The sequence below is a fragment of the Arvicola amphibius genome, chromosome 2, assembly GCF_903992535.2.
Source record: "Arvicola amphibius chromosome 2, mArvAmp1.2, whole genome shotgun sequence".
Taxonomy (NCBI): domain Eukaryota; kingdom Metazoa; phylum Chordata; class Mammalia; order Rodentia; family Cricetidae; genus Arvicola; species Arvicola amphibius.
Genome location: NC_052048.2, coordinates 75,936,557 through 75,949,394, shown reverse-complemented (window position 1 = coordinate 75,949,394; position 12,838 = coordinate 75,936,557). Strand labels below are relative to the sequence as shown.

Here is a 12,838-nt window from a genome sequence, read left to right as displayed (position 1 = left end):
GGAAATAAAATTATGTTTTCTCATTCATTTGTTTTATTCCCAGTCAATCTTAAAAAAAATAGTACTCAGAGTTGCTCTTTCTGGAATAATAAGAAAATGGTCCTGTAGGTGTAACACAAGAAGGAATGGAAAGAAAGATGAGACTGGAAGGCTGGGACCAGAGCTGGGCTGCTTAAGCCTCAAACAGGCAGGGGGAAGAGCAGTCAGTCACTTGAATGGCTACTGCAGTGGTCCATGTTAGAAGGGCAGAGAAAGGGGAAGGATGCTGCAAGGTTAGGATTTGAGGAGTGGAAAGGGGTAAGCTTCAGAAATGACTGGAATTTGTTATCTGGGTGCCAGAGAGCATCAGAAACGTGGATGAGGACTAGAGAGAGATCTCTGAAGGATGCACAGGGCAGGCAGGGTTTTCAGCTGAGACAACTTTCTTGAGAGCTCAGGGTCCGGAGGGTCCCGAACCTGTTTCCTGGGGATGCCCAATATGGATGACCTGAAACAGGGATCTGGCTCACCAAGCAATTTGATTTTGCCTGTTATTTCTCATTTAAGGGTACTTCTCAAAACAGAGGTCAGGAAATGGATCTATTCTAGACATCCCTATCCCCAGCTGCAAAATGAAAATAAAAACAGGAGAGAAATATACTGGGATATTGGGGCTGCTCTCAGCATAGTCCACAAACTATTTCTAGAAGGTTCTCACTTCCTTCTGTCCTTCGTTGTTTTTCATGCGCCCCTCCAGAAGCTTCAATAGAGAACTCAGTTCTGCCCTCCGCCCTTCCCTCCTGGGGTGTCAGCCCTCACCTTGCACAGCTGTGAGCCCCTGTGTGAGGCCTCCACTGAGACTCAGACCAGCCATGTTGTCCTTCCACCCAGAACGGTGCATGCTATGTCAACTTGGCCGTGTGGTCTCTTGTACAAATTTCTGCCTTGATGCCCCAGTCTGACTGAGGTCCTTGGAAGCAGGAGCCACTTCACACCGGCGTCCGTTCCTCTTCAGAAGTTTTGTCAGTATTCCCAGCGTTGTTGTGTGTGAACAGAGAAATGCAAGAGCTGAGCGGTGAGTGCGTGAACGAGGGAAGAAACGAGGATCACATGACTCTCCAGTCTCTGCTGGCCTGTGCCCATGGCTTCTTCTTCTTCTTTTTTTCTTTTCTTTTTTTTTTTTTTTTGTGTCCCTTTTACCTTTTATCAGGTGGCTCGTCTCTTTCATTTTGTCTCCTCTTTGGACGTCAGAGAAGGGCAGGTAACCCTGTTGAGAGGTGTGACTAACTCCAAACCGATCCAGTCTGGTAGAGAGGCCCGTCAGCTGTCTCTACCCGCCAGCCTCTGGTCTGGATCAGAGGCAGGTGTCTTGCTGCCCCGACACCTCTGTGTGGCATGTGTGACCATGCCAGACCCACAGGCTGGCTGCACTTTGTCGTCATACCAGAGCCTGTTAGTGTGTTCACCTGGCAGCCTCTAACATGTGACTAACTTACTCAGCCCCGCCCCCTTTGTTTAATGCCTGGAGAATGAACTGGATTTGTACTGATGCTCTCCTGGTAGAAATCCTCATCTCTTTCTGGTTTGTCTGTTAATCCAGTTTTATGTCCTAAATAAAGCCTGCTCTCTGTGTGGCATGCTGAGGTGGGGTAAGCTGTCAGTGGGCTGGCTGTGCCATGAGGGTTAGCAGGAAGCCCTCACTCTTCTTGAATTACCCCTGGGAAATGTGGTTCTGCCAGTGGCTTTGCTGCCAATTGCCTGATTCACTAAAACCGGTCCCTTTTATCCTCACGGTCATCCAAAGTGAGCACTGGGTGCTTGGGGAAATGAAATGAGCTAGAGTTCACACTCCGCTGCACCTTCCCCTGTGACGTGGTGGCTCCCTCCAGAACTGCTCAGAGCCCTGAACTGTTCTGTGTCTGCAAGTATCTGCTTTACCTCTCCGTTCTGGTTTAATTTCAGTGAAATATATGGGCCCTGCTGGTGCTCACCTGTAATCCTAACACTTAGGAAGTGGGGGAAGGAAGATGGGGAGCTCAGGGTTACCTTGACTACATTGTGAGCTTGAGGCTAGCCTGAGCTGTGTGAAACCCTGTCTCCAAAATGAAAAATAGGAGCAGGAGGGATAGCTCAGCAGCTGAGAACCAGATTCAGTTTCTAGCATCTGTGTGGTAGCTTGCAAACATCTGTAACTACATCCATGCCTACTTCCGACCTCCATGGGCACCAGACATAAACATGGTACACATACATGCAGGCGAAAACAATAATACACATAAAATAAGTAAAAGTTAAAACCAAACCAGAACTGCCTGCGTTGTTGTGGGCTGAAGACCTTTGTCACTGTCATAGAATCTCCGTATTCACTACATCAAGTCCTCGGGGTCATCCTAGAGATTGCTGGGTGTTGCTAGAAATTCAGTTGCACTGCTTCCCTAAAGGAGTGCGTGAGCCTTGTGCAAGATGCGAAAGGGATAAAAGAGGGTGAGGTCACCCCTAGCCCTAGCACCTAGTAAAGCCTGTCACCTGGAGGCGTGCTCCACCAGACAGGTACAGTCATGGGCACTGGTAATGGGTAACTCACCCCATCCAAAACTTATTAAAAAACTGCCCAACAAATATACCTATCTTAGGCTGGGGGTGTGGCTAAGTTGGTTGAGTGCTTGCCTAGCATGCACAAATCCTTGGGTTCAAATCCCTAGTACTACGTAAAATAAGTGTGGTTTTGGTTACTCCTAGTGGTTGAGAATGAAGTCAGGATGATTAGCAGTTCAGGACTATCCTTGGATACTTAACAAATTTGAGGTCAGCCTGGGATGCACAAAACTCTGTCTTTAAAAAAAATCAAAACAACCAGGCATGGTGGCATATGTCTTTAATCCCAGCACTCAAGATGCAGAGGCAGGCAGATCTCTGTGAGTTCAAGGCTAACCTGATCTACACAAAGAGTTCTAGGTCAGCCTGAGCTACACAGTGAAACCCTGTCTCAAAACAGACAAAAAGACCAAAAGCCCTCTTTCCACTTGCTCCACATGTTTTCACAACCAAGTTTTCCAGAGGGGCTCTCCCCTGGAGCACTTTGCCTCACAGGTATGCGACCAGTCCCTGTGTCCTACTCTTGGGGATACATCCCAAGATGTGTTCAACAGAATGTCCCTCAGGTCTGGGCCCCTGGCTGATAGATGGGAGTGGGGTGGGTGGTCTCCTGTAGCCACTCCTCTCAGGCAGCAACACGATAGATGCCTACATGCTGATGGCTTCCAGCTCCTCAGCCCTAATGTGTGTCAAATAGAAAGGTGGATTCAAGACTGCAGTAGTAAACTGTCTGGAGGGAAAGACCAGCAGACGATGCCCAGAGTTAAGTGCATTTACGTGGAAAACAGGGAGCAGGATAGATGCCATGGAGAGCGTGTTGCAGGGAGTCTAGATATTTATCGGAAGCTGTTCAGAGAAGGGCAGCCCTTTTCATTATCTAGATGTCATTAACTCAAGTGCCACTAAGAAAGGAAACATTGCTGGTGAAATGAGGACATGATGCCTTCCGCTTAGAGTGTTTACTGCTTCTTATTTAACACACTGCTAGACTGAGATTTTTTTTTAAAAAAAAAAAAAACTCTTATGCACACAATTAAAGGAGCACAGAAGCACAGTAAACAGAATCAGGTCTAACTAACCCCATTGCCACTGTCAAGAGTCTACTGAATCACCGCAGCTTAGCCGTCCACAGATGCCTGTGCTAGTAGCCCTTTCTCTGGTTCTTGCAAAGGAAAATATGGGGCTGTTATTTCTGGAACCTTCACCTCGCTGTGAATACCCATTGTGCCCGTACTATTGATCCTTGATGGTTCCAGAAAAGATCAGTGGAATCTTAGATAACCAGTACCCGTATTCCTTTCTCTTCGCTGAACACTCAGAACCTTCCACTGGCTCCAGTCTTGCCACAGGTGATGACCGAGTACATTTGTGTGTAGGTGGAGACAGTGATGTCAGAAGCACTGATACAGACCCACTGCAACTCTCCGAGGTGGAAGACTGTGTTTATGAACTGATGAAGACCATTTGTGGAAAAACTAGGAGTGGATGGGAGTTGCATTATTACAACATGGCTCTGGGCAAATGCTCTGTGACTCTCTTTTCACCAGTTCCAGCATCTGAACCAGAGAGAAGGGAGCAGGGCAGGATTTTCTCCTTCTGCATATCAGGAAGAGAAAATGTCTCCCCAGCCGCAAACCCCTGGGCAGATCTCTCCTCACGCCCTATTGGACAAGACGGTGGTATTATGCCAGTCATACCTGCAAGGGATGCAGGAACATTTACGTTTTGTTTATGATCCTTACAGGAATGAGGACCTGGAATGGCTCAGTCAGTAAAGCACTTTGCTGTGCAAGGATGAGCATCTGAGTCCCCAGGACCAGTAAAAATGTCAAGTGTGGTAGCAAATGCTTGCGACTCCTGTGTTGGGGCTGTTTGATGCAGACTAAAGGGTCCCCAGGGTAGCCAAGCCTAATTTGGTGAACTCCAGGTCAAGGAGAGATCTTGACTCAAAGGAAGTAGACAGTGTTCCTGAGGATGTCCTCTGACCTCCACATACACAAATATACACATGCCCCCAAATACCTGCATGCAATACATACACACATATATTCAAAAGAAAAAGATGCATATGGTAGTACATCCCTTTAATTCCAGCACTTGGAAAGCAAACACAAATAGACCTTGGTGAGTTCAGGCCAGGATGGTTTACATAGTAAGTTCCAGGCCAGCTAGGGTTACATAGTGAGATGCTATCTTCAAAAAAGAGAGAAAAAAGTCTCACTATGTAGCTAGCCCTGGGTGTCCTGAAACTCACTCTGTAGACCAGGCTGGCCTCCAACTCACAGCGATCCATCTGCCTCTGCCTCCCAAGTGCCGGGATTAAAGGTGAGAGCCACTAAGCCCTGATTCTTCAAACATAGAAAATCCAGAATTATTTTCTCAAAGTAGGGAAACCAGTGTGGCAGATAGAAGCTCTTCCAGAAGACGACAGCTCCCAAACAAAAGATGGGGGTTCACCTGAGCACAGCTAAAGAAGGCCTCATGGACGGTAAATGTGAATGAGGTTGAGCAGAGACTGAACAAGGCTATGAGGTTTTCGAGTGAGAGGCATGTCGTTTTCAGACATCTCCAGCTGTTCTGATTTCTTTTCAGGACTCTTTTTTCCATGCTTCTCTGGTTCCCTTTGGCACGGGGCTTGGTCCTGAGCCATCCTATGTCCTCTTTTCTAACCCTTGCCACTCTCCATCTTCCTGATGCTGGTGATATTGGAGCTGCGCTGGCTCAGCTTCTCTGAGTGAAACTGAGCCCTTTGCCAAATGGGCACGTAATGTGTAGACTGCTGTTTCCTTCATGTCTGTGGCAGAGTGTTTACAAGATCCAGAAGATGTTGATGGAGATAGTCCCTGACCAGTTATTTGGGCTTGGGGTATTGAAACCCAGCCTGGTCCTTTTGGGCCATAAGTTGTCTTTTCTTTCACTGATTTCAATAGCAACTTAGGTGTGGCCAGCAGCAGCAACAACCATCATCTTCAGTAGCATAAAAATAAAATAAAGCCGGGCGGTGGTGGCACATGCCTTTAATCCCAGCATTCGAGGCATAGCAGGTGGATCTCTGTGAGTTCAAGGCCAGCACCACAGGCAACCTATCAGGGGCCTCGTTCCTGTAGAAAACTGGCTGGAAAGATGGCTCTGTGATTTGGAGTATTTGCTGTTGCTCAAACCAGAGGACTCAAGTTTGGTTCATAGTGTCCGTGTCCAGCAGCTCACAGTTGCCTGTAACTCCAGCTCCAGAGGATTTGATACCTTCTGGCTTGGCCAGTGTGTTCTTGCGCGCGCACACACACACACACACACACACACTCACACACACTCACACACATGCTCACACACACACACACAGATAACTTTAAGTGAATAATCTTTAAAAAGGTAGGTGACTTCCTGACTCCTGCCTGCAGCCATCAGTTGCCAGTAACTCCTCAGCAAGACTTTCGAGAATTTGATCAAAACACATCACATGCATTATGAAAGCCTCAAATAGTAAGTGGAAAAATAAAACTATAAAAAATAAAATAAATCTAAACAACAACAACAAAATGTCACTAGCCTCTCTCCTGCCCTGAGGCACACCTGCACACCCAGAGCTACACCCAAACCTGTCATTGCCTTTGTCCTTTCTCTTTGCACAGACCCATCACTTGGGGTGGGGGAGGGGAGGTTTGCTTTTTCATCCACAAAACACATTTACCTTGCTTTCCTAAACAAAAGAATACATTTACACTAAGTTTCACTCCACAGCTCCTTCAGTATTTGAAGTGGTTACTTCGGCAGCAGAGATTTTTTTTTTAATATCATTTATTCCTTCCTGATTCGTTACCTTTTGGGTTTTTTATGAAACTCAGTATGCCCAATATGAGTAAATGTGCCTTGTAAACTGTCTCAGCTTCACAGATTAAAAAAAAAAAAAAAGACTGTTGTCATACATTGAAACAACACCGGCTGCATTTTATAGCCTTTGGGAAGAAGTCGGGTTAAGCGCATAGAATATTAGGTTTTGAGTTTGTATCCAGATTCTGAGAACTGAGGATAACATGGCCATATATAGACTTTTACTGGTGGGAATCCAGCAGCCTCCAGCTGTCTCTGGAGAGTAGGGATTGTAGTGGGGATGTGCTTAAAACCCTGAATTTGAGCCTATCACTACATAAACCAGGCGTGGTGCCCCATGCCTGTAATCCTAGCATTTGGGAGGTGAAGGCAAGAGGACCAGGAGTTCAAGAGCATCCTAGCAGGTGTATACCTACCTACATTGCTGAGCAGCAAGTTCAAGGTTAGCCCTGGACACGTGAGAACCCTGTCTCAAACAAACAAAGTGGGGGAGCTGGAGAGGACAGTGATCCTAGCTACAGATTTCCCTGGGTCTGAAAGGGATGGGAACATTTCTAAAAGAAAGGGGGAGCCCCAGAGGTGGCCCTGGAACATACCTGCATATCAGCAAGTATACCCAGGAACCTGAGGAGAGGCAACCCAGGGCTTTTTTTCTGCCTTGTCCACTCACAGAGCAATGATCTCTCGACCGCTATCACATCTCATGCTTGTTCCCATTAGTGCCCATAAGCCTACGGTCAGGCCTCTAACAAGTGCTCTCCTGTATTGTGTCCAGGGACAAGGTGCCTTGTCGGAGAGACTGCGAAGCTTCAGCATGCAGGACCTCACCACTATCAGGGGTGATGGTGCCCCTGCTCCCTCAGGCCCTCCTCCTCCAGGGACTGGGCGGTCCAGCGGCAAACATGGTCAGCCCAAGATGTCCAGGAGTGCTTCTGAGAGTGCTGGCAGCTCAGGTAGGTCTGTCCCCTCCCTTTCTCACTCCTGGGTCTCATTGTCATTGACTGGATCACACACAAGGTATCCCTTGTCCCGTGGACCTGTCCAAACAGGTATTTGTTAGACTATACCAGGTCAGATGATAAGCATAGCCACTCAAGAAGCTGGCCTAGGGACTGTGCCTTTGGCAGGAGAGGTTACTCACACCAGAGGGTTATTTCTCCTTCATCTTTGTCTGTGGAATCGGAGTGTTGGGTGCTAGTACCTGGGTCATGTCTGGAGCAGGAGAGCACTTTCTATTCTCTCTGGCCCCATACTCAGGTCTTGTGACCCCCTGAGCATCTTCTCCCACTCCTCAGGGCTGGTGACACCCCTAGGCATTTCCTCCCTCTTCCGTCTCCACTTCATCTCTGACTATTTACACACTATGCATGCCCACAGCCTGCACCTACCACGGACCACTCTAGACCTGAGGTCCAATTCCTGGGGAGGTCAAGACCTTCTAGTATCTGAAAATCTCCCTCTGCTGTTTAACTCTTGTGGATAGGTGCTTAGCATGAGACTGCCCATATAGGTCTTCACCAGGAGCCTTGCTTAATATGTAGAGTCTTGGGCTTGTCTCCAGAGGTCTCAGTGAGACCCAGCTGTGTAGACTGAGGTGTGAATCCAGTATCTAATCTATCCATGTGGACTTGTTGCTTCTGGAGGCCAGCGTATGGACTGGGAGCCATCAGTTTCCAAGATGGATCCTTAGGAGATGACAATGACTTGGGGAGCAGACCTGGGTTGCTAACAGAAAATGGTGAACAGCAGGAAGTATAGAGAACGATGATGGGTTACCACCTCCTCCTGATGGCAGAGAGTGTGGGGTGGTGGTGCCAGGCCACCACATTTCCCCTCCTTGTTATAGAAGAATATGGTCTTGCATAGCCAATGTCTGTCCTGCCCTTAAACGTGCAAACCAGGACCTCCATAGCACCTGGCCCCTTACTGTGTGCTATTATAGGCATCATGAAAGACTCCTGGGCTCTGAGCCCCAGATTCTGACAGACCCACCTGATTCTGAGGGCCGGCACATGGTGTAGAAGTGATAACACACTTAGGCCCAAACACTCAATACCATCAACATTTCTTGGTAGTATCCCGCAGCTTCCTCCCGTCTCAGGACCATGCCCTAGGTTTGAAGATCACAGCTTTTTTTTGGGGGGGGGTTGTTTTGTTTGTTTCTCGAGACAGGGTTTCTCTGTGTAGCTTTGGTGCCTGTCCTGGAACTAGCTAGCTCTTGTAGACCAGGCTGACCTCAAACTCAGAGATCTACGTACCTCTGCCTCCAGAGTGCTGGGATAAAGGCATGCGCTACCACTGCCCAGCAAGATCACAGCTTTTTGGTGGGGAGGTATTTTCATTCTAGAAGCAGGGCAGGACTGGGGAGGAGGTTTGGCTGTGAGGATTCAGTTGGAATAGGCCAGGTAAGAGTACCCAAGACTGCCTGGTGCCAGCAGGTAATAAGTAGCTGTTGTTATGAATCTTACTGCTTCATTTCATCCAGGAACATTCTTTACAATACTGAAAGTGTTCAGGAGACAAATGGGCTTCACTGTGAGGCGGCCAGTATTGGAATGGCCCACAGCAAAATTGAAAGGTCAGGTAGGGCATCCTGCTTTGGCTGGGAAGTGGGCCCAGATAGCCCTGTATCCCTCTCCCTCTACTAGGGGTCTTTTTGTCAAAGAAGAACCAAGAAGAGGCAGCAGCTCAGAGAGGTCACACACTCTGCCAGAGCCACACAAACCCAGACTCTAGACCTCCTCCGCAGACCACCTCTTGATAGATTGTTTAGGTCAGGGCTCAGACGGAAATGAGAGGAGGCAGGCTGGGTCTCAGAGATGATGGGGCGTCTCCAAGACCTGAAACAGCTCCCCCCAGCAATAGGTAGGAGGAAGCCCGGGATGGTTTGTTTTGGTGTTGGCAGGGGTGGTGTGATCCCTTGCCATCCTGAGACCTCCCATCAGAGCATAGAGGGGTGGAGGTACTGGGCCATGGTGGGGAGTTAGGGAGTATGACCCTCTCCCAGTCACCTCAGGAAGAGAGACAGATGCGATGTGGATCAGTTCTCTGGTATGGAATAGAAACATCCATCTTGGAGCTAGGGCTGTCATCCATAAAGTGAGAGGCAGGGTCCCTGGGAAGAAGTCTGGCAGAAGAAGGGAGAACGGGTTTGTTTTGGTCCACAGTTTGAGGGCGCAGGCCATCATGGGCCATCATGGCCAGAAAGGCATGGTAGCCTCATGGAATATGAGGCTGTGGTCAGAGATCAGAAGTCAAGAAACAGAAAGAGTTCTGGAAGTTAAGGCCTGCCCCTTGTGACTTCCCTCCTCCTGCAAGGTCCACCTCCTTCCAAAACACCATCACTAGCTGGGGACCAAGTGCGCAGACACAGGGTTCCACCCTGGCCAGGTGACACTGAGCCTGTAGGATGCCGAAAATGCCACACAGGGAAGCTGACACCATGAGGCAGTCAGCACACTTGTTCCTGCTCATCCCTGTGAGCCAGCTTCCTCCCCCAATTCCCTGTGCTGCCAGCGTTAGGGCTTTTCTAACAGGGAGGATTTGGCCTTGGCAGGAAGCAGACCCCAGTCCCTTCAGCTTTCTCTTGAGGAAAAGGCCCCATCAGGTCTTACGATTGTGAGGAGAGATAGAGAAGATCATTTTCAGACTCCAAACAGATGGCAGGAGCTGAAAACAGTTTAGCAGAAAGAACAGGGAACAGCATGGCTGCAGGCTGTGTCTGCAGCACCTGGAGCCCAGATTCAGTGGGATTTGGTGGGTTTTGGAAGCAGGATACCCCCACAGAAACGCACAACCCACAGTGCGTTCTTATGTATTTATTTATGTAATGTAAATATACAGCCAGATGTGATGAAATATGCCTTAATCCCAGCATTCAGGGGGCAGAGGCAGGAGAATCTCTGAGTTCAAGACCAGTTTCATTTACATAGTAAGTTCCAGGTCAGGGCTACATGGTGAGACCTGTCTAAAAAATAAATAGGCTGGACAGTGGTAATTCCAGCCTTAACCCCAGTACTTGGGAGGCAGAGGCTGATGGATCTTTGTGAATCGGGGAGCCAGCTTGGTCTACAGAGCAAGTTCCAGAACAGCAGGACTACACACAGAAACACTATCTCAAAAAAAAAAAAAAGAGTAGGTAGGTAGGTAGGTACATCATAAGAAGTAGGTAGGCAGGTAGGTAGGTAGGTAGGTAGGTAGGTAGGTAGGTGATAGCAGGGGCTGGAGAGATGCTATATTTCTATAAACATAAGAACCTGAGTTCGGGTCCCCAGAGTCCACAGAAAAGCCCCGTGCAGTAGCACAAGCCTATAATGCCAGCACTGGGAGGACCCTGAGACTTGTCCAGCCAGCCAGTCTGGAAGAACCAGTGAACTCCAGGTTCAGTAAGAGATCCTGTCTCTAAAGACAAAGTGGAGAGCAAGAGAAGCCACTTTCGCCTTTACACTCACAAGCAGGAGCAGGCTCACCCTCACATGCGTGCGCAAACATGTATGTACACACAAAAATATACATAGAACACAGAACAATACAGTTTTCAAGAGCACAGTAGAGCAAAAAGATGCATGTAGATATTGAGATTCATGTTTCTTGAAGGAGAATGGGTGAGGTATGGGATAGAAGCAATGGAGTGTATCCAGGACACAGTGTCGGGTCAGCTAAGAACTGGGGACAAGATCATTTGCTCTCTGCATCTCGAGGACAGAAAAGAAAGGAACAATAAGACACAGAAACTGTAGTTGTGTGACTTTTCTGCCTACAAGCTTCTAGCAGACCGACCCCGGTTCTGCCTCCCTCTCCAGCCGACCTCCACTTGCCTGCCACAGGCCTCATACACAGCGCCCTGCGTGCGGCACGAGAACACAGGACCTGAGCTTGGTAGATGGAGAAGCAGAGCTTTCTGCTGCCACTCTCAGCAACCGGGGCGAGGCTGGGCCACACACCAGAGCTGACTCACCTGCCTGGAGTTTGCCCTCTGGTTTGAAAGGTTGGGGCAGGCAGCGATGATTGCTCTCCCTGCAGAGTGAATGAGGGGGAGGGACCATGCATTGGAATGATTGGCATTAGCCATGAGGAAGGGTACACCAGGAGTTGAGAGAATGAAGAGAGCCTTCTATAGATTCTGAGTCACTGGGTCAGCATGGACTAGGTGAGCACCTACTATCTTCCAAGATCCACATGGTCTGGAGACCAATGAAGGCAGCGTCCAAACCAGTAGCCCATTAGGCCTCCTGCCAAATACTCAGGCACTAGTTTACTGGGGTTAAGAGACCAGTCTGAGGAGGTTTCCTGGAGGATTCTCTGAATCAAAAGTCTAGAAGGAGAGGTTTTAAGGAAGGGACACTTATTCCCAGGGGAAACATTCCCAGTTCCCATCCCTGTAGAGATCTAGGAGCAGGGCCTGACCTTAGAGGAAGCTGAATCAGGGGTGATCCCTTCCCATACTGCAGTGTCTGTAGACACCTCCTTCTTCCTGGGGTGACTTGCCTGTTTGCTGGGGCCCGGTTCCTGTTGGGCAGGGGCGTCTCTGACAGGGCCCTCGCCCGACTCCCACAGTGTGCACCTGCTGCTCCTCCTGCAGGACCCGGAAAGGTGAGTAGCAGCCAGCCTGCCTGCAGCCTGCTGGATTCAGCTTGCTTCAGGGGGGCACTAACCAGGTGCTGGCCCCTGACCTTGGGGCTCCCTTTCAGCTGCACTGGCCAGATGGGGGACAAAACCCTTAAGGCAAGCAAACACCATGTCTTTCATTTCCATGACCAAACCTTGCAGGACTCTGGCTGGGCTCAGTCAGCTGAAGGCTTGACTGAGCCTGGCAGATCCAGTGTAAGATGATTCCAGGGGCCACTGCCTATAGCTCCGTACCTGGGCCTCTCTCAGTCCAAACACATGGCAAGTGAATGGCTCTAGACAGAGAGGTAAGGCAGGAAGCCGTAACCTTTCGTGACCTGGCCTTTGAAGTCAGGCTAGCACTTACTCTTGAGTTGCTCTCTTTGATGGCTGTGAGTCACCAAGCCAAACCTGTGTTCCACAAGAGGAGCATTATCCAGCCTCTTGGAAGGAATGTCAGAGACTCATATGTGAATCTTTAAGCCAATGTGTAGTCCCGCACATCCCTGTGCAGTGCATCCTGGGGATGCGGAGACTGCCCATGCTCCACGGAAGGGAGGAAGCCCTGAGTTTTCAGGGGAGTCAGCCCTGCTCAGGGAGCTCTGGCTTGCCACTTACTAGCTGTGCAGCTTCATGTGAGTCAGCTAACTGCCCTGAGCCTGTTTCTTCATCATACAACAGAGGAGGGGACCCTGCCTTCCTCCCTGCACTGTAAAGGAAATGGCTGTTAAAAGGCTTTTGAAGGGGACTACTAATTGTATTTATTTATTTGTGTATGGGGTGCACGTGGACCTGTGATGTGTGTACCATGGCCTGTGTGCGGATCAGA

The 12,838-nt window shown here is 49.0% G+C and overlaps 1 protein-coding gene across 2 annotated transcripts in view; it reads left to right on the top strand.

Annotated features, from left to right (window-relative positions):
- Positions 1–12,838, top strand: part of Reep1 (receptor accessory protein 1) — a 106,424-nt gene that overhangs the window by 83,326 nt on the left and 10,260 nt on the right. The window contains exons 6-7 of one of the 2 annotated variants that reach the window (XM_038320436.1): positions 7,178–7,355; positions 11,959–11,994. In XM_038320436.1, the coding sequence (XP_038176364.1) occupies positions 7,178–7,355; positions 11,959–11,994 (214 nt within the window). The remainder of the gene's footprint in view (positions 1–7,177; positions 7,356–11,958; positions 11,995–12,838) is intronic. The other variant, XM_038320435.1, reaches the window with a different exon arrangement.